The following is a 19,805-nucleotide window of genomic DNA, read 5'->3' as shown; positions in this document are numbered from 1 at the left end:
TTATCGTTTCCTACATAAATCTCTTTTCTTACACTACAACAATCACATGGATTGTAGGCAACAGTTTACTTCCTGGGATTGGTGATGTAGACAAGACCGACATTATCATAATTCCTGTTATTCCAGTTAGCTCCTGTCTGCATTGCATTGTGAGCGAATCTTTCAAACATGATAAGGAGCGTCGCATTTCCGGCTGATGTCAGAGGTATTCAGAGCAATCACAACGTACAGATTAGCTGATCAATCATGAAACAGCGCTTCTCAGATCGATGAGTTTTGTACAAAATCAGTGGATTTGAGAAAAGCAGTATATTTGAAACTACAAAAATGTACGGTATGTGGAAAATGATGTGTTTTTTAACCATAGACCACGTAAATACATTGTATTATATCAAAAACACACAATAATGCTTTTTTTTAGCAATGATTAAGGGTGCACTTTAAAATACAGCCAGGACTGCCCGGGGCCAGCATGAGAGACATCGGCTCAGTAAATAGTATTGTGATTGAGCCAGTGCTTCGCCATCAGTCAGTAAATATATATTCTGCCTGTGGGCATGCAATGTTACCATCGAGACACATTTTAAGCGTTGCGAACGTATAGTTAACCCAAAAATGAAAAATCTGTAAATATTTACTTCCCTCATTTTGTTACAAACCTAAATGTCTTTGTTCTTAGGAACACGACAGAAGAGCCTCATTTATTTTTATAGTATGAAAAAAGAATACAATGAAAGTGAATTGGGCTCATGAATGGATTGATTCCAAACATTTCTCAAAAGATCTTCTCTCGTGTTCCTAAGAACAAATACATTTATGCAGGTTTGTAACAAAATGAGGGGAGTAAATATTCAAAGAATTTTCATTCTTTGGTGAAAACACTATAAGAAACACTACACTAAAGGGAAACAGAGGGAACAGACTTCGACAGAACAGCGGCGTAAAGGCTTTATTCTCGTCCAATCGCTGATCTTGCTTTCCATTGTGAGAATGGACGAGAGCCAATCGCGTCGCATGATGAGAATGGACACAGCCAATCACCGCGCACAAATCCATTGTAAGAATGGATGACGAAGGCAGGTTGAAAATGGATACAGCCAATCACAACGTCAGCGCCGCTGTGAAATTGGATAACGAGCGGATCGAGTCTACCTTAGAATAACGGAGAAATAAGCAAGGTAAGTTATTTTGTTTACTAAATTCTTCATACATTTGTTAGATTTTAAAACATCCCTACATACTTTTTATTAAGTTACTAGAAAAAAGTTCGGTTTGACTAAAAAGTATAGTTGTAGAGTATACTGGTTAGTATATCATAATTGTTGTAATTGTTTTTTATGTAATTCTAGCATTATACATTCTGTAGACACAATCTTCTGTATACATATTTTGTAAGAAACATTCTGTCTAAAACGCAGCATTATTACGTCAGTTAGAACCAATCAGAAAGCGACTCGACCGCGTCATGCTTCTCTTTGCTGCTGTCACGTCGTAATAATATAATACAATTTTAAAAAGAGCCGATTTTTTAGGAAAATCCTCAGAAAATTTGCGCACCCCAGTCTCTGTGGCGCAATCGGTTAGCGCGTTCGGCTGTTAACCGAAAGGTTGGTGGTTCGAGCCCACCCAGGGACGGATGGTTGATTTTTAACCTGTTTAAACAATTAACAGGGGTTTAGTTGGCCAGGTGGACAAGATGGCGCTCGTAAGCGCCAATGGCAATGCGCGTTCTTCCGGTCTGGTTGCGATAAGCACTCTCGCTGAAACTATACTTTAGAGCTTTCACAGAAAGTGATATCACGCAGACTTGAAACCGTAAAATATGTCCCGGCTTTCACGTTAGAGAACTTAAACTGTTAGCTAACATCAGAAAGATTATAAAAATATAGTAACTTAATATTAAGAAATGCAGACAAAGTTTTTGTTGCGTTGCTAAACGAACACGGTAACGTGAGTGCACTCTAATCTTTCAATCTGCACCATAGACTGTATAAAAAAAAGAACGTTATGTAAGCTAGGCCATGATTAAAATATAATTACTAAATATATATAAAAACAACCACAACCAATAAGGCATTACAACAAATGCACCAATATCAAATGTTTTGCTCATGTCTATAAACGTTTTAAATACTGGTTAGGCTATTGTACTCAAATTATCCTCAAAGGGTAGTGGACAAATATTACACATAATACTTAAACAAGGTAAGTATTTGCTTAAATAAACTATATTGAATGCCCTACTGAAAAATCCAGCTAAGACTAGCATAAGCTGGTCTCCCAGCTTTAGCTGGTGTGGCAAGCTGGTCTAGCTGTGTTTGATCACGTTTGAAGTTGGTCTAGCTGGACTTGGCTGGAAGACCAGCTGACCCACCAGCTCTGCCAAGCTGGGAGGACCAGCTACTGCCACCCTAAACCAGCTAAAACCAGCTATCAGCTTATGCTGGTCTTTGCTAGATTGTTCAGCAGAGAAAGTCTGTATCTTGATGTCTTGGAAAGATAGTTCTGATTTTTAGGTCAGGACAGACAGACTTCTTAAAAAAGGAAAATGTTCATGACTCAATGCAGCACATTTTGTAAAGGAGTTTCTTGAGTCCACAACTCACAAGACTACACACAAAGGTGTAACATTGTTCCAACCTACAGCATTGTACATTACACACTTCTCTAGGTGGCATTGAAAGACCTTCATTTTTCATTGTTGTCTGGAAAAAGAGGTCTCCAATGACAATGAAGTTCATTGTTAAATATAAAGTAATAAAAAACATATTTTATTAAATATTTTTTTATTATATATTAAATTAAATCTGCCCAAACTTGAAAGATTTAACAAGGTATAGACAAAAGCCACAATAAAGACACAAAGCAAGTTTTCATAACCTATTGATTGATAGACTGATGGTTTGTGTGTATGTGTGATCTATATTTATTTATTATTATAGTATATACACCAGTCAACATTTGAAGTGGATTAAAACCATTCATAAAAGTTGTCTTAAAACCAATACCCGTTTTTGTCTTAGGCTAACGTTAACTTTTCTTTATGTATGTGTGCGTTTACGTGAAAAAAGGTTTTCTTTGTTTCTTTGTTTTTTTTTTTTTTAAATGTTCTGGTTCCCATGACTACAAGTCTCTGTGGCGCAATCGGTTAGCGCGTTCGGCTGTTAACCGAAAGGTTGGTGGTTCGAGCCCACCCAGGGACGCAAAATTTAATATTTTTGTATGCTTGGAAGCAATTTCTGTAAATATTATGTTAACTGTTTTTTTATTTGGCGTTTTTTAAAACCTTCTAATTAGGCATTACATGAGATAAATGAATATCAAATGTGTGTGCTGATTTTTTAATACTAACTGTAAATTACTGTAAAAACGTTGAAAGAGTGACCCCTTCTGTTGAGATCAGAGTAAAGCTATAACATTTACATTCTTCCCTGATTTTCCTCTAGGCGGCGATATAACAGTATTCAAAACATGAACAAACATGCCATTTGTGACTTTTTTGCAGTTAAAGTGAAAACTGTATAAACTACTGTAAAGTTAAAAAATTGCAGGACATTTGTTTGCTTTATTTTGTTAAATCATCTTTGCCCTATTTAAATCAACATTATTTTGAATGAGAAATAAGTAGATACATCGGTATTTAGGAAAATTGTTCATTCAACTGGATGGTTGAAAATATTGATTAATGATTATAAGGTGGAGCTCAACTCCTATTAATGTAATAATTACAAAAGGAACGACAAAATAAGTGGTGGTGGATAATGTCAAAAGTAAACAGGTCAAAATGTAGAAGAAATAATGTGTTGCTTTGTTAAGTAGAAAGCATATTTCATGTCTATGTTTTACGTCCATACAATAAATACAATGGGCATGGGGATGTGAAATGTAATTTATCATAAAGCTTTAGAGTGTGTAGTATAGGTTGGAAAGGCTTAAAATAAAAGCCAAATTTGCCGTCGTCCTCAAACTTGTCTTTAAACTAAGTTGAAACGTCAGCCACTTTAAGTACTCCAGTAGGGTCCCGCCCACAAACATGATAGATTATTGTAAATCTCAAGTTCTAATAAATGCATGGTAAAGCATATAAAATCATATGGTATGGTTGCAAAAGCAACGAAGGAATGTAACGGATATGAAAATGATAAAACCATCTAGGGTTTGGTGAATGTAGCCGAAATAGCTCAGTTGGGAGAGCGTTAGACTGAAGATCTAAAGGTCCCTGGTTCGATCCCGGGTTTCGGCATTTTGACATCGCATTGATGATTTTGATCTACTGTTCAAACATCTCACTGCCAACACAAGGCAATTGTGTAATTTCTATATAATAAAATCAGATGTTTATTCATGACATTTAGCAATAAAGTAAATTGCCATTTGATAAAAATACTAATTTAGCAAAGAATATCAGAATCCTGGTGTATAGCAGATGCATTCAGGGGTTTACTAGCCTTAGACTAGCCGTGAAGGGGCACTGTTAACTTAAAGAACACCCATTTCGTTGCTAAAAAACAAAAAATTATTTTGTGTATTTGGTATAATACAATTTGTTTGTGTGGTTTATGTTTTTTTCCACAAACCGTACATTTTTGTAGCTCCAGATGTCCCTCTCTTCCTGAAACGCACGGATTTGAAAAGCTCTGTGTCCCTGAATTGGCCAGCTAATCTATGCGCTGTAATTGGCCTGAATACCTCTGACATCAGTGGAAATGTAATGCGCTTACCATGTTTAAAAGATGCGGTTGCTAACAGGAGTTAAAGGACAAGTTCGGTATTTTAGACTTAAAGCCCTGTTTTCAGATTGTTTATGGTCAAATAGAATGGTTTTGACTGAAATTTCGACATTTTCGGCTGCCCTGAGAATTTTCGCGTGTTTGTGTTTCAGCTCAGACCTCTACAATGGGTTTATAGGTGCACTGGAACAATCCTTCCTAAAATGCATTAAACTTTCGTTTACAAAGACGTGAAACTCACCGAGTGGTCAGGGGTGTTCACTGATATGCTCACACAAAAATCGCTGCAAAAGATGCTTTTCAACAGCTGTTTTAGCATTCGTTGTTAACTTGTGGACCTATTTCCCCAAACGCCTCACACCCGTACATTCTTCCGCTTAGAGCTTGAATAATAGACACTCCAGCCCAGGTGGTGGCGCTAATCCGCCTTTGCCAATTGCAAGAATAGAAACAAAGTTCCCGGCGCGGAGTAATACCGTACCTCACAGGACGTCTAATACAGTCAATGGAGTTGTTAAAAAACTACTATAAAACCTGTTGGAATGCGTCTTTTGGAGCGATTTTTGTGTGAGCATACCAGTGAACACCCCTGACCACTCGGTGAGTTTCACGTCTTTGTAAACGAAAGTTTAATGCATTTTAGGAAGGATTGTTCCAGTGCACCATTAAACCCATTGTAGAGGTCTGAGCTGAAACACAAACACGCGAAAATTCTCAGGGCAGCCGAAAATGTCGAAATTTCAGTCAAAACCATTCTATTTGACCATAAACAATCTGAAAACAGGGCTTTAAGTCTAAAATACCGAACTTGTCTTTTAACTTGCAGGCTTTAAGTCCGAAGCGAAAGGATTTATGATAATGTCGATCTTGACTACATCACTAATCAACTGTTGCCTACAATCCATGTGTTTGTTGTAGTCCAAGAAAAGAGATTTACTTTGGGGTTTGTACCTTTTGCATATCGTTAACATGTACTAATACACACTTACACACCAAAGGAAATTTAAAAACCTGAATATGACAATAGGTGCTCTTTAAATGTCAATTCCATGGTTGGATAGTGCAGATTAAGGGGCGGTATTATCCCCTTCTGACATCACAGGGGGAGACAAATTTGAATTACCTATATTTTTCATATGCTTGCAGAGAATGGTTCATCAAAATTAAGTTACTGGGTTGTTCTTTATCACATTTTCTAGGTTGATAGAAGCACTGGGGACCCAATTATAGCACTTAAACATGGAAAAAGTCAGATTTTCATATGTCCACTTTAAGGTATATCGCATCATGCACTGCCAAGCAAACATTTTCAATCTGACCACATTCTCTAGTAGTTATATATATTCTTGTGTATCAAAAAAGTGATAGCATGGCTGGAGACAATTAAATGAGCAGAGTGTAATCCTCAATCATATAGTCATTTAATGAAATCATTTGATAGATTGCAACACAACATAACAAAAGGCATCCGAACAATATATCATATAGTGTGGAACAGTGTCATAACACACTACAACAATGAAATGTAAAGCAGACGTGGCAAAAACATGACCATTCCTTTTTTTATATTTATTTCTGTTATCAATATGCACCATAAAAATTATCAAATCCAATTTTACAGTTCTGTTTTACAAAAATATTTTCCACATAGTCTGTATATATTAAACAAAATTATACAGGCGTAATAATTAAACATTTCTACTGGCCTAACTTCTTTTAGACTTTTCTTTCAGGGCTGCTTTATCAAACATGAACTGACTGGTAGATAACTGAAGCCACGAATCCAGTATGAGAATTAGAGGAATGACAACCCATAAAGCATTCATGAATACAAAGTAAAACCAGAAGTAGATGGGATGACCGTACTCGCTGTGAATGTATCCCTCTCTGTGTTCGGTGAAGAAGTAAAGCACTGCACCATACAGTTGACCTGTAAGCAATGTGTTATGTTAAAATAGAGAGATTTTTGAGTGAAAGCTCAACAGGCATTGTGTGATGCAATCTGCCTTTTGACATTTTACACAAATGTACATTACTCAAGTTGACATTATATAGTGTGTGAAGTAACCATCTTGTTTAATAATTGCATATACATATTGATGACACATCTTACCCAGAGATACGATGAGCTGCAGAACAAATCTGTAAGGACGATTATATAGGAAGGCCAAAACAATCCAGATGCTTAAGGGACCCCAGAGGCAAGCAGTCACAGTCTCCATGCTTACAGTGAAATTATCAGCTCTAAAATAATAATCAAGGTAATAATAGGGTTAGAGAACTTTACTCATACTAACGGTGTTACAAGCATGTGCGTAACTTACATTGCATATCTGCTGTCTCCTTTGCAATATTCTTTCCCTATGAAGGACAAAAGAAAACACTTTCAGATATGTTTTATTCAATTAGACAAAATTAATTGTTGGTCGATGCATCTAGATAATTCACAATGCTCTTATCATAACTTAGGGACGACAGTTTATTTTTTAGTTTAGTTTAGACTTTACTCACAGAGCTGAGAAAGAAAACTCTGGTCTTCTGGAATAATGCTGTAGTATAAAGAGAACCATCCTTCAATTACTCCATGGATGAAGCCGCACACAGTGAACCAGCACAGTGCTAACCTTCTCCCTCCACTGAGCCTGCGGCCAGAAACCTTACACCCAGTTAGTGACCAAGTAGCAAGCAGCAGGATCCCAGACACAGAAAACAGGAATGTGAGGATTTCTGACATTGAACGGTCATTTTCTACATAGTTTGGAATGGACAGGTTGCGTGGCCAATAGGGATGATTCATAGTGTCTGCTTTTTTCACCATCTGCAAAGGTAAATCAGCGAATTTATCAGATAAATCAATGTAACAGCAGTAGTAAATGTTGCATGCAGTTGAATGTGTTTTACCTTGACCCAGATAACAGGAAAATCACGCCAATCTCATCGACAAGTGTGCTTGAGAACACTTTTTGGTTTTTACTTTGTGATAAGTTATGAAATATCCTTAAAATTAAATGATAGCTTTAGCCAGCCAGATGAAAAGCTCCAGGTACCTGTACTGCAAAAGCATCGCACCACCGAGTCCCATCCTACTGTAAACCCACGTGTTTATTGCCACCCAATCACTATTAGGCTCCTGGTGAGAAACGCCCCTTCGAGAAATGTATTCGCTTGCAGTTGGATGATCGTCTCGGAACATGCATGTCGTCACATGTTATTGCGAAATGTGTACTTCTCTGGTGGAACTCATTACTTGTTAATAATTTTAGGCTGTTCCATTTTACGTTAAGTTTAACGCGTGTAAGGGTAAGCAATTAAAACGATTAAAAGAAAAAAGCTTTAAAAGCAAAAGTTGAGCCTCCTAGCCGTGATAGGGAGATATTTCCCTGCCGTGACCCGGATTCGAACCGGGGTTGCTGCGGCCACAACGCAGAGTACTAACCACTATACGATCACGGCGAGCTACTGGAGGCGTTGTGAGTGTGTAGCGAAATAGGGCTTTCATAGTTGTACCGATATGATAGTGTTATAAGTTTTATTTTGTAAAAGTCTCTAAAGTGTTTTTCGATACGTGAAGGTGTTTATTCGTTTCAGTTGATATCAAGTGAGTGTTCTTTTTCTATTTTAATACTCATACAATGTAAGTTAATGTGCTCGTTTTCAATCGCCTCTTTAAGTTACCTTCTGACAAAGTTAATCAAAAGAGAACATTCACGATTATAGTAATAATACTTTCTATTAGGACACCAAATGCAATAAAGATATACAACTAAAAACTAAAATAAGAAACTGCGTAAGTCCACTTTCTGAAAAAACATGGTCGTATATGACGTTTAAAGAACTTACTTTTTCTGCAACATATATCTCCCATATGGTCTAGCGGTTAGGATTCCTGGTTTTCACCCAGGCGGCCCGGGTTCGACTCCCGGTATGGGAAGTAAAATTTTCTTTTTTTCATTGACGACAACAGTACAACATTTTATACAAAACACATATTGTTTAAGACGACACTATTATCATTTATATTTGTTTAAAAACGATTCATGCTGATGTGAGACCTTCAGTAAATTCAGATTACAAATAAAGTAACATTAATCACATAATAAATCCATGCCCTTTGTATATCGAACGTTATGCGTTCTTATAAAATGACTTTGTAAATAAAAACACCAAAAAATATTCATCTGGCATAACCATAGACTGTAAAAAGGGCATAACAGTTAAACGAAATGCGTGTAACTGCTGTGATTGGCCTTCTTTTGTCATGTGATTTGTTTATCACATGACTGGTAAAGCTTTGATGGCTGTGGTGCTAGCTTTCTAGCAAAATAAATCTCTCGTTACACACATTATTTGTTCGTCTCTCTTTAGAGAAAGCAGCAAAAATGCGTGTCCAAAGTTGTTTGGATGAGCAGTTATTGCTGTTCATGGACCAACTCGAAGCTTTGGAAGAGAAAAGACATAAACTGAATTCTCTTATAGAAGAGGTAAGTTGCGTATATGTCACGAGATTTAGGAATGAAAGTTCATGAGATTGTTTATTATTACACAGACCATTTAATTTTAAGCATTCTGCTCTTTTATTTGTTACACAGGGATGGTTTTCTATCGCCAAGGCACGTTATTCAATGGGAAACAAGCAAGTCTCTGCCTTACAGTATGCGAGTGAGATGGAACCGCTTGTTTACGTGGAAGACAGGTTCGTTATCATGTACAATTACATAACATTTGCTTATGCAAATGTTTTGAATGAATAAAATATACGGTTTTGTCCTTTAAACAGCTTGCTGGAAAGAGGAACAGTTGAGTTTACATGTAAAAGAGCGGAGAATAAATCAGAAGAGCTGAAAAATAACATAGAAGACATTGGAGCAAAGGAGGGAGGTAAGAATTAAAATTAGATTCTGTACTATGTATTAAAAGGTCTTTCAACAGTGCTGCCTCTCCCATACATATAATAATTGCAACAATGAAAATAAAAGTCTAATCTAACATATGTTAAGATATAAACTTTATGCTTAAAGCTGCAAAGTGGCAGTCATTCGTTTTTTACGACACTCTTATTTTATTAACAATTCAGGTCTTAGAAGGCGAATAAATACCAAACAAAAGGAAACTAAAGTGGAAGATGCTTCTGATACGCAACAGGAGACAGAGCTTCAAGAAAAACCAAAAACTGAATCACCAACACCAGAGAACAGAGATCCACTGAAGTGGTTTGGAATCCTTGTACCACAAAATCTGAAAAAAGCTCAAGCTGCATTTAAGGAAGGTGAGCTCAGGTTTTTATATGGTGTATAGTTATTTCCAAACTTAATAAATTGTTTTACTTTTCTATATAACTACCTTAAAGGATGTCAATTTTCTGAAAAGAAAATCCCTATAATTTACCCACCACAATGTTATCCAAAATGTTGATGTCTTTCTTTGTTCAGTCAAAGATTATTTTTTTTTTTTTCGGAAAACATTTTAGGATTTTTCTCATTTTAATGGACCCCAACACTTATTAGTTTTAAAGGGATAGTTCGGCCAAAAATGATATTAAACCCATGATTTACTCACCCCCAAGCTGTCCGAGTTGCATATGTCCATCGTTTTTCAGACAAACACATTTTCGGATATTTTAGAAAATGTTTTAGATCTTTCAGTTAATTAAATGTGAAGTTACGGGGTCCACGACCTTCAAGTCCAAAAAAAAGTGCATCCATCCTTCACAAAATAAATCCAAACGGCTCCAGGATGATAAAAAAAGGTCTTCTGAGGGTAATCCACGACGTGTTGTTGTAGAAATATCCATATTTAAAACTTTATAAACTAAAATAAATACCTTCCGGTAGCGCCGCCATCTTAGTCCCGTCCGCATTCAGGATGAGAGCTTACGCAGCCTACGGAGGCTACTCTGCTGCTGCTCTGTGACCTCCCCTCCGAATTTGTCATACGTCACTTAGAAAAGTGTGTACACTACGCTAATACTCTCTCCTGAATACAGAGGAGTCTAAGATGGCGGCGCTACCGGAAGGTTTTTATTTTCGTTAATAAAGTTTTAAATATGGATATTTCTACAACAACACCGCGCGGATTACCCTCAGAAGACCTTTGTTTATCATCCTGGAGCCGTTTGGATTTATTTTGTGAGGGATGGACGCACTTTTTTGGACTTGGTCATGGACCCCGTAACTTCACATTTAATTGACTGAAAGATCTAAAACATTTTCTAAAATATCCGAAAATGTGTTTGTCTGAAAAACGATGGACATATGCAACTCGGACAGCTTGGGGGTGAGTAAATTATGGGTTTAATATCATTTTTGGCCGAACTATCCCTTTAATGCAGTTTAAAATTGCTGTTTCAAAGGACTCTAAACAATCTCAAATGAGGCATAAGGGTCTTATCTAGCGAAACGATTGTCTTTTTTTGGCAATAAAAATAAGAATATGCATGTTTAAACCACAACTTCTCGCCAGCGTGACCTCACGTAATTGCGTTATGACGTGAAAGGTCACATGTTACATGTATGAATCGCACATTTGCCGACCATTTTAAACAATAAACTGACACAAAGACATTAATTAGTATCATTTGACATACAACAACGTCGGAACGGTCCTCTTTCTCCGCATTTGTAAACACTGTGGCGTAGTTTTGAATACGTCATCCGTGACCTCTTGACGTGATGAGGTATTACCCGAGGTCACGCTGGCACATCACAGGACCCGAGGAAGATGAGAAGTTGTGGTTTAAACATGTATATTTTTTATTTTTCTTGCCAAAAATGACAATCGTATCGCTACATAAGACCATTATGCCTCGTTTGAGATCGTTTAGAGTCCTTTGAAACTGCATTAAAACTAATAAGTGTTGGGGTCCATTAAAGTCCATTAAAATGAGAAAAAACCTGGAATGTTTTCCACAAAAAACATAATTTCTTCTCGACTGAACATAGAAAGATATCAACATTTTGGATGACGTGGTGGTGAGTAAATTATCTGGATTTTTTTAAGAAAAAAAAATTGGACTAATCCTTTAAGCAGATCGTAATGTGAGGTGCTAAGCTGCACACTTCCTGTTTAAAATTCAGAGGATCATTTGTTTCTGACTCACTGTATTCTATTGAAGTTCTATTTGTTCCACTGTACAGTTTATGTTCTGCTTAGTTTGGTTTGTGGCATAGTATTAAATAACAGCTTCTGTATTATTACTTTAACTAAAGCATTACCTCTTTTCCCACTGTAGTGATCACTGTCTCAGCAGAGATTGCATCCCTACAAAGTGTAATACTGGCTACAAGGAAAGAGATGCAGGCCCAGATGAAAGAAAAACAAGACAGTGTGGGGGAGACCAAACTGGAAACGCTAAAAGAATAACAGTGTATTTAAAATTGTCCTATAACATTTATTTATTAACTTTGTATGAACCCTAGAAAATGCCACATCATTCCAAATGACAGATACCTGTCTTAATATCAGTTGTTTGGCAATTATCACAAGATCATTTGCATTACTTACTTTAAATGCAACACGGTTTTTCCTAATAAAAGTGTTTACTGATGAGCTATGTTGTCATTGTGAGCTTTAGTGCAGGTTCAGGAATGATGCACAGCTTTTACAGGGAAAGACAGTAAAATGATGGATGCTCTTATAGGGGAGGATCATGCCTGATCATTCAATGCAATGTCAAATAGATTATGTATTTTCATTAGAAACGGGACAGATTCTGAACTACAACATAGAGGTGGCAAGTTTAGTCACACCAATTAGAGTGCAGTTTTTTGTTTTGCTGATAAACAAAGTTGAGTTTACAACTTCTCCTAAACCTTAACTTTCCAACTTTGTTTAGCATTGCTAATGTTTCTTGTTGGCTCTAAAGTTAAATTATAAAAATAGATCAAATGCTCCCCTCAATTGTAAGTAACACTGAACCTGTCATCTGAATAAATAAATGTAAATGTCTTAAACTATATATGGACAGCTACATCAAGGAAAGGGCTAATCGCTTTTTTATATTTTTCTTTACCCAGGTAGGGCATGGTACCTATGCACAATTGCACATGTACCAACAAGAAAATTGTTGTCACATATTTAAATGTACACAAAAGTAAATATCAGGTTGTTTAACATATTGGTGGCTGATTCAACTAAAAAAACCCACGTCAACAATAGTATTTGCTATAGTAAACTGTAGTGTAGCATAATTCCTATAGCATACCAGAGTGTTCTTTAGTATTAACTATAATAAATTGTAGTAAGTAGCCTACTTAATACTTGAGTAAATTATTTACTTAAATATTACCTAAGTAAATAATGTAATATTTACTATAGGGTTAAAAATGAATCATCTTGTAATTTTAAAGTATCGTATACTACAGTATTTTTACGTTGGAAAATTACATTTCATCTGTTACTTTACAAAAAATAGAATCCCACATAAAAATGCAGTAGTATATACTTTAGTATTTATAAAGAAAACTAGATAATTGAAAATTGTTGACTAGAAAATTGTAACTGTAGCTGTAATACTATAACGCGAATTAATAAACTAGTAAATAATGTCGTATAACTGTTACTTGAATATTAACTATACAGTAAGTTTCAAAAACACAATAGTATCTACTATCGTTTACCATATTAAATATCAAGGTATACTACAGCATTTCTCATATAGGATCAGTTTTTTAAATTTCTATGCAAAACAAACAAACTAAAAATTATGAAATGCAAGTTTTCTTTGTGTTAAAATGTTACTTACTTAAAATACCCAAACATGGAACGAAAGGTAAATAATAAAACCACAAATAAATAAATAAATAAATCGCTGTCTACTTCCTGGTGTTGTTCATTCGCAGGAGAGATGCTAGCGGATCGGGTTATGTTTACGTCGGTGCTAACACTGGAAATAATGTATCGTTTGTAGCCTGTCAGGTTTGACGGACGCGTGTTTTATCATGCGTTTTATTGCGATTGACGATATATTTTAACACGCTACCATCAATGTCAGCTCACGTGAACGCGTTATCGCGGTCAGATAACAATCCGGTTATCTCTATGTTTATAACAGGCTGTTAACGTTGAATCGTAGAATCGAGATATCTTCAAGGAAAAAATAGAAGCAAGTCAAATTGCTTGGGTTTTTTCAATGTGCTTTTCCTATAACATTGTTGTTTCTATCGTGGAAGATCTGAAAATCACCGATGGCGTCAAAATCAAGGGTCTCCATTCTGGATTACTTCAATATCGTCTGTGAGGGGGAAAATGGCAAAATTGAATCAAACTGCAAAGCTTGTGGCACACGGATTCAGGCTAAACGGACAGTCACTTCTAACTTTGTTACACATTTAAAGGTAAGGGTTAATCTGAGACAAAGCCAATAAAAATGTGAAATACCTAACATGCATATATCTAGATATCTGTCCTACCACATACAAATAAACTGGATTATTATAATGTTTACTATAGAAAGGCTAAAAAAGAAGTTTAGTTTACTATAGTAAATACTAAAGTATAATATATGCTATATTATTATTTCATATGGACTTTTACATAGTATACTACAGTATTTGCTATAGTAAACTGCTGTATACTATATTATGTTATAGTAAAAACACTATGGTATAGTATGATTATTATAAAAAATATTGTATACTATAATTTTTACTTGAGTAAGGTTCATCTATGAATTTTACTACAATGTTCTTTATTAAATACTTCACTATATAAGCTTTTTTGTGACAAATAAATTATACACCAATTTACACAATTTTTGTCTAATCAGTTTTTTTCACATTCACAGCGCAAACATCAAGCCATGTATGACGAGTTTGTAAGAAAAAAGGATGTAAAAAGAGAGGCAATGCAGACGTGTGCTGGCCCTCCAACAGGTCGGGTAATCCCTCAAAGTGGCACTGGGTTGAACAAATTTGATTACAGTGACCCACGTCAATCCCTCATCTCAGAAGCCATCGCCAAGATGATCATCCGGGACCTTCAGCCGGCACAGATTGTAGAATATGAAGGTTTTCGTGAGCTGCTCCAGCTCCTGGAGCCCCGTTACACGCCGATACCCTGTCATTACATCCAACAGCAGCTTCTGCCAGCCTATGTCTCTCAGGTGCAGCAAGCTGCCAAACAGGCCCTCAAAGGCGCAGAATCCTGCAGCGTGACTCTTGACACTTTGAGTGTTAATTGTGGGTATCTTGGAGTGACTTGTCATTTCATAAATACTGATTGTAATATTAGATCTGCGCTTTTGGCGTGCCTACCACTTCCAGGCCACAGCAACACCCAGCAGATGCTCTCTGAGTTCGACGAGATTTCCGAATCCCATGGAATCTCCGGGAAAGTGTTCAGAGTTGTTGCCGACTCGTCGCCATCTGAAAAAAGATCAGCTTTTCGTCTTCCCGGATTCCATCTAATGGGAAACGGTGAAGAAGATGAGGAAGGGGAGGATGATAGTAGTGACGAAGAAGCCGTTGCAGGAGGAATTAAGGAAGCTGTTAGTAGCAACGAGAACCACAAGTCTTTAGATCACTGTCTTGGTCAAAGTAGGATAGACTGTTTTGCTCGATTATTGGCTCAGTGTGTTAAGGAAGGAGTTTGCTCTTCCCCGCAGATATCGGTCCCTTTAAGCAAGGCCGCCCACCTTTACAACTATGTTAATGCTACGGTGGCTCCTGAGAAACTTCTTCACGTGTTTGGTTCGAGTAGTACTTTAGCAGGTGAGCAGGAATCCTCATCCACAGACAAGTATTGGACCGCTCAATTAAAAATAATGCGTCAAATGGTGGAGTCGATGGATTTTCTTGAAGACATCGTGGATAGAAATGATTTAGTCCTCGGTAACTTAGAAAAAGCTGTGCTCCGGGAGCTGGTTGAGGTGCTTGAACCTTTCGAGGAGGCCTCGGACATGGTCTCTGGAGACAAGCATGTGTCCATCAGCCTAGCCTTGCCATGTGTATTAGGTCTTCGCAAGCATCTGGCAGAGGTCACTACTCAACAGTGTTCTGGGATTGTGATGGGATTGTCTCAAGCCCTGGAGCGCAGGCTTGCTGGCATTCTTGAAGACCCTCTTTTTGTGACAGCCACTACTCTTGACCCACAGTTCAAACTCTCCTGGAGCAGTGACACTGACTGGCACAAGCAGGTGCTGTTGGAGGAGGTTGGAAAGCATACACAACCTTTGAGTCCACTTGAACATCATTCGGAAGCCCAGCCTTCACCGTCAAAACGCTGTAAGCTTTTCTCGTTTATTAAACAGAGGCCGACCACTCAGGCCAAGACTGTTGAGCAGGAGCTGTCTACGTATCTCCACGAGGAACCAACAGACGAGGATCCACTGCAATACTGGAAGCGAAAGTCCATTGATTTCCCCTTGCTCTCACAAGTAGCCAAGAAAGTTTTTACTGTACCAGCAACGACCACATCGGTGGATCAGATTTTTAACCTGGTTAGCAAGACGCTCGGACCACAGCGATGTCAATATATGCCAAAAAACCTGGACACTTTGATTTACTTAAAGGCTAACTATAAAATACTTTGGTCCTAATGGCAAAGAAAGCTTTAAAGAAAGATTTTTGTCATGCTTATTTCAAACCAAACACCTCAAATGCAAAACGGAGGACGGTGCCTGATATGTATCTGTTAGCATAAATGGCGTAGCTTTTAAAGGTGCCAGTGAAAGCATTGAAATAATATGTTAAATTGTTCTTTTATATTTATGTAGAAGGTATGTTACTTTATTAAGTGCAAAAATGATCCAGAAACGTTTTTACATGTCCATTTACAACCCATGGATTGGTTCTTTGAATGAAATGATCTATTTTTGCTATTATTTGGAAGGGTCATGAATAATATTGAGCTCTGCTCTGCGGCTCATGCCAATAGCTCACATTAGTAAACTTGGGTTGGGGTGTACATCTCGACTGTTACATCGCAGTCTGTGTTGAGATTGGCCTGTTTTCCAGCAGTCTTTTGTATGCACAAGGTTTACTTTAGAAGGAGGAACAAATGCGTTTGAGGCTCATGATATGTCATTACTATGTACAGAACTCTTATTATTCATCTCTGCCTAGGTAAATACAGTTTTTTATTCTATGGCACCTTTAAAATAGACATTCCTTTTATATTATGTATAGTAGACTAGGCTTTATTTATGTAAGTATTGGGTAACACAACAGTAACTTAGCAAGCAATGATTAGTAGTTCATTTAGTGTCCAGTACATTCAGACATATGAATGTAGGGATGAGTTTTGCACAGCCTAATGTGGGGTTATTTGTAACACGGACCTTTCACGTAGCTAAACAGGTTTGAGCGATTTGTGCTTTTTTCACTCACTAGATGCTAGGGCTGCGCAATTACATAATCGCCAAAAGTCCCAATTACAGTCCATCTGTGCTCATTTCTGTGCATTTCGGTAGTATGTTTGAGCACCAAATACAGTGGTGAATCAGAGATGTTAAAATGTACAAGTTGACCTACTAGCCATTCGTTTTAGAATTTTTACTAACCCTACTGAAAAATCCAGCTAAAACCAGCATAAGCTGGTGAGCTGATTTTAGCCTGTCTCCCAGCTTGATTTAAGCTGTTTTGCTGGTGTAGCAAGCTGGTTTAGATGTGTTTTGGTCACTTTTTAAGCTGGACTCTAGCTGGAAGATCAGCTGACCCACCAGCTTTGCCAGGCTGGGAGGACCAGCTTAAACCAGTTACTGCCACCTTAAACCAGCTACTAGTTGGATTTTTCAGTAGGGAACAACATAATTCCCATAATTATTTGTGATTTACATGATATTATTTAATTTTGGATGTTTAGTATTTGCCATGCTGGTGCATCACAGAAAGTTAAGAAAAACTTCAATGTAAAATCTATTAATCGACAAGAATAAGTGCAATTACAATATCAAGATGAATAATCTGCAATTATGATTTTTGTTATAATCGTGCAGCCCAACTAGACATTTTTCACATTACCCTTTAACTTGAGCAAATATAAATTGTGACGCGTCAATTTCGCAAAAGTTTTTACGCTGGGGTGAGGTGGTTCTTCTGGCAATTTATAAAAGGAATATATCGCAGAATTGAAATGGAAACCTGACATGCACAATAGTAACACATTCCTTCTTTAAAAATGGCATTGTATGTTTTATTGGAGGATAAGACAGAAGAGGTGTGTTCGACTTTATATAGTGCTTGGCAAACCGGCAGGCGGATGACATCAAAATACTGCAGGAGTGATTTAAGAGTCGACTGCTATGCCATTCAAATTGCACTCGCATATCATGGTAACACTGTGGTTTCGCAGTGACATTTGGAAGACAACACTAAAGTTTTTTACACAAACATTTTTATTACACAAATACGAGCACTCATTCAATACCGATCAGGAAGGTTTCGGATACAGTGTAGTGTCATACAGAAAGTCCTTTGAGTTTAGTTTAATTCAGATTTTTTTATACATTTTAATTCCAATAGTATTTTGTAATTTGTTTATATTTGCTTATTCAGGCACAAAGGTCGCGTGTTTCACCACCTCCACTGTCACTGTCACATTCATCTGCTTCATGTGATGTTGAACATGTAAAGTGATGCACGGTCTGCGTTCATCTGTTCTCTTCACAAATAAATACCTACATTTTAACTTTTATGCTCATCTGTATGTTAATGATTATATGTGAATGAAAACAAAAGCTTTTAATTATTATCATTAAAATATAAAATGACTGATAAAAATTGATTATGACAGAAGTGTTGCCCTGTTGCAGGGGTCTACTGTCTTGCTAAGTTTAACCACAATCCCAAACACAGCTAAACCAGTTTAACAAGTTGTTAGGGGTTACTTGAAAACTACTGTATGCATGTATGCTGGAGTTAAAGTATGCAAAAAGGTAGCTGTCCTGGAGCAGGATTGGAGCCATATTGTGATGTTTAGTCCTCATAAATAGACCAATGTTGCCTTTGTTACTTTCCATACTTTGTATTTAAAAAATGTAACAGGGTTATATAAGTACAGTTAATACTGCTGTAAAACACTAATTTATTGTAAAACATTTACATAATAGTTTCCACTCTCAGCATGCGTCTGACCCCTAATTTGTATTTTTTTACTTTCTTTATTTTGCAGCCAAATACATTACTAAAATACCTGTAAGAAAAACTGTTCCAAATTAAACACTATTAAACATTGTGTTAAAGTAGGTTTATAATAATTAAGGAGAATTAGTCAAATAGAGTTACAATACCGCTGACAAGTCTCTTCTATGCGTTCTTTGTGTACAGAACCCCGCAGCTAGAAAGCTGTAGGCAATCACTGTAATTGAAAATAATTACATTTTAGGACTGCAGGGAATTAGAGAGAGCTGATGGTGAACTGGGATCTCTCAGCTTGCAGGGCTGAATGGAGAGCAATAAAGCTTGTGGGATATCAAGATATGCATCTCACAGCTGGTGTCAGGGGGGCCACAAGCAATTTCGGGCCCTATGAAAGAATACGAGGTTGGGCACTCTACCACACCCATGTTACTACTAATAAAATGATCTTTGGGAGCACCAATAGTGTGGGGGCCCTTAGAATTGTCCTACCTATTCCCCCCTTAGTGACGCCCCTGGCTGGTGTGCAGTGAGGATTATATGTGTGTGCGAGACCGTTACAAAACCCTACATTTTATCATAATTGTAAAGCATGTCATGCAGTACACCAATGGTCTTTATATGAAGATATTTTCATCAGAATCAGCGTGTATGCATTTACATTTTTAAGTAGCGTGCCAGGTTGTGCATTCTAACATTTTGTATCTGCCTGTATCCTGCCGAGAAGAAAATAAGGACATTCAATCAATAAACTCTCAAGCAGTCTCAAACAGATTTATGTGTAAGGTGGGGCGACAGTGCTGCAGTGCAGCTGTAATGAACAATCTGTGTGTGTGTGTGCGCGCCAATCTTTATTTCAGTTTCCCATTTATTAAACTACAGTCAAATTCCTTCATATTTATTCATTCATATGCACACGGTAACATTGCATTTCCTATTTGCGCGCACAACTGCCAAGTTTATAATGGAAAAGCAAAGTCCAATTGACATTTTCACATCTTTG

At 37.1% G+C, this 19,805-nt stretch overlaps 3 protein-coding genes and 5 non-coding genes across 8 annotated transcripts; 6 read left to right on the top strand and 2 right to left on the bottom strand.

The window, feature by feature from the left end:
- The first annotated feature begins 1,561 nt into the window (after positions 1–1,561).
- Positions 1,562–1,635, top strand: trnan-guu (transfer RNA asparagine (anticodon GUU)). The gene has a single exon. It is a non-coding gene; the product is annotated as a tRNA-Asn (tRNA).
- Positions 1,636–3,129: 1,494 nt separating this feature from the next.
- trnan-guu (transfer RNA asparagine (anticodon GUU)) lies at positions 3,130–3,203 on the top strand. The gene has a single exon. It is a non-coding gene; the product is annotated as a tRNA-Asn (tRNA).
- A 967-nt stretch (positions 3,204–4,170) lies between these two features.
- trnaf-gaa (transfer RNA phenylalanine (anticodon GAA)) lies at positions 4,171–4,243 on the top strand. The gene has a single exon. It is a non-coding gene; the product is annotated as a tRNA-Phe (tRNA).
- A 1,884-nt stretch (positions 4,244–6,127) lies between these two features.
- On the bottom strand, positions 6,128–7,973 carry ebp (EBP cholestenol delta-isomerase). The gene is made up of 5 exons (XM_065286039.2): positions 7,632–7,973; positions 7,242–7,548; positions 7,055–7,091; positions 6,844–6,974; positions 6,128–6,660 (listed from the first exon to the last, which is right to left on the bottom strand). The coding sequence occupies exons 2-5, from the start codon at positions 7,546–7,548 to the stop codon at positions 6,437–6,439; spliced, it is 699 nt and encodes a 232-aa protein (XP_065142111.1). The 5' UTR covers positions 7,632–7,973; the 3' UTR covers positions 6,128–6,436.
- Positions 7,974–8,111: 138 nt separating this feature from the next.
- trnah-gug (transfer RNA histidin (anticodon GUG)) lies at positions 8,112–8,183 on the bottom strand. The gene has a single exon. It is a non-coding gene; the product is annotated as a tRNA-His (tRNA).
- A 406-nt stretch (positions 8,184–8,589) lies between these two features.
- Positions 8,590–8,661, top strand: trnae-uuc (transfer RNA glutamic acid (anticodon UUC)). The gene has a single exon. It is a non-coding gene; the product is annotated as a tRNA-Glu (tRNA).
- A 327-nt stretch (positions 8,662–8,988) lies between these two features.
- On the top strand, positions 8,989–12,277 carry vma22 (vacuolar ATPase assembly factor VMA22). The gene is made up of 5 exons (XM_065286043.1): positions 8,989–9,211; positions 9,320–9,423; positions 9,508–9,608; positions 9,805–9,996; positions 11,959–12,277. The coding sequence occupies exons 1-5, from the start codon at positions 9,110–9,112 to the stop codon at positions 12,087–12,089; spliced, it is 630 nt and encodes a 209-aa protein (XP_065142115.1). The 5' UTR covers positions 8,989–9,109; the 3' UTR covers positions 12,090–12,277.
- A 1,102-nt stretch (positions 12,278–13,379) lies between these two features.
- Positions 13,380–18,357, top strand: LOC135775648 (zinc finger BED domain-containing protein 4). The gene is made up of 2 exons (XM_065286040.2): positions 13,380–14,062; positions 14,512–18,357. The coding sequence occupies exons 1-2, from the start codon at positions 13,913–13,915 to the stop codon at positions 16,261–16,263; spliced, it is 1,902 nt and encodes a 633-aa protein (XP_065142112.1). The 5' UTR covers positions 13,380–13,912; the 3' UTR covers positions 16,264–18,357.
- Positions 18,358–19,805: the final 1,448 nt, after the last annotated feature.

Source organism: Paramisgurnus dabryanus, chromosome 21 (genome assembly GCF_030506205.2).
Source record: "Paramisgurnus dabryanus chromosome 21, PD_genome_1.1, whole genome shotgun sequence".
In the NCBI taxonomy this organism is placed as follows: Eukaryota; Metazoa; Chordata; class Actinopteri; order Cypriniformes; family Cobitidae; genus Paramisgurnus; species Paramisgurnus dabryanus.
The sequence above is the reverse complement of the archived record's forward strand: the minus strand, read 5'-3'. Positions and strand labels throughout refer to the sequence as shown.

Coding starts and splice junctions, on each gene's coding strand:
- ebp (XM_065286039.2), bottom strand. CDS start 7,548: ATGGTGAAAAAAGCAGACACTATGAATCATCCCTATTGGCCACGCAAC. Junction 7,092..7,241: donor GAGTTTTCTTTCTCAGCTCT/GTGAGTAAAGTC, acceptor TGTCCTTCATAG/GGAAAGAATATTGCAAAGGA. Junction 6,661..6,843: donor GCAGCTCATCGTATCTCTGG/GTAAGATGTGTC, acceptor CATTGCTTACAG/GTCAACTGTATGGTGCAGTG.
- vma22 (XM_065286043.1), top strand. CDS start 9,110: ATGCGTGTCCAAAGTTGTTTGGATGAGCAGTTATTGCTGTTCATGGAC. Junction 9,609..9,804: donor CATTGGAGCAAAGGAGGGAG/GTAAGAATTAAA, acceptor TTAACAATTCAG/GTCTTAGAAGGCGAATAAAT. Junction 9,997..11,958: donor TCAAGCTGCATTTAAGGAAG/GTGAGCTCAGGT, acceptor TTCCCACTGTAG/TGATCACTGTCTCAGCAGAG.
- LOC135775648 (XM_065286040.2), top strand. CDS start 13,913: ATGGCGTCAAAATCAAGGGTCTCCATTCTGGATTACTTCAATATCGTC. Junction 14,063..14,511: donor ACTTTGTTACACATTTAAAG/GTAAGGGTTAAT, acceptor TCACATTCACAG/CGCAAACATCAAGCCATGTA.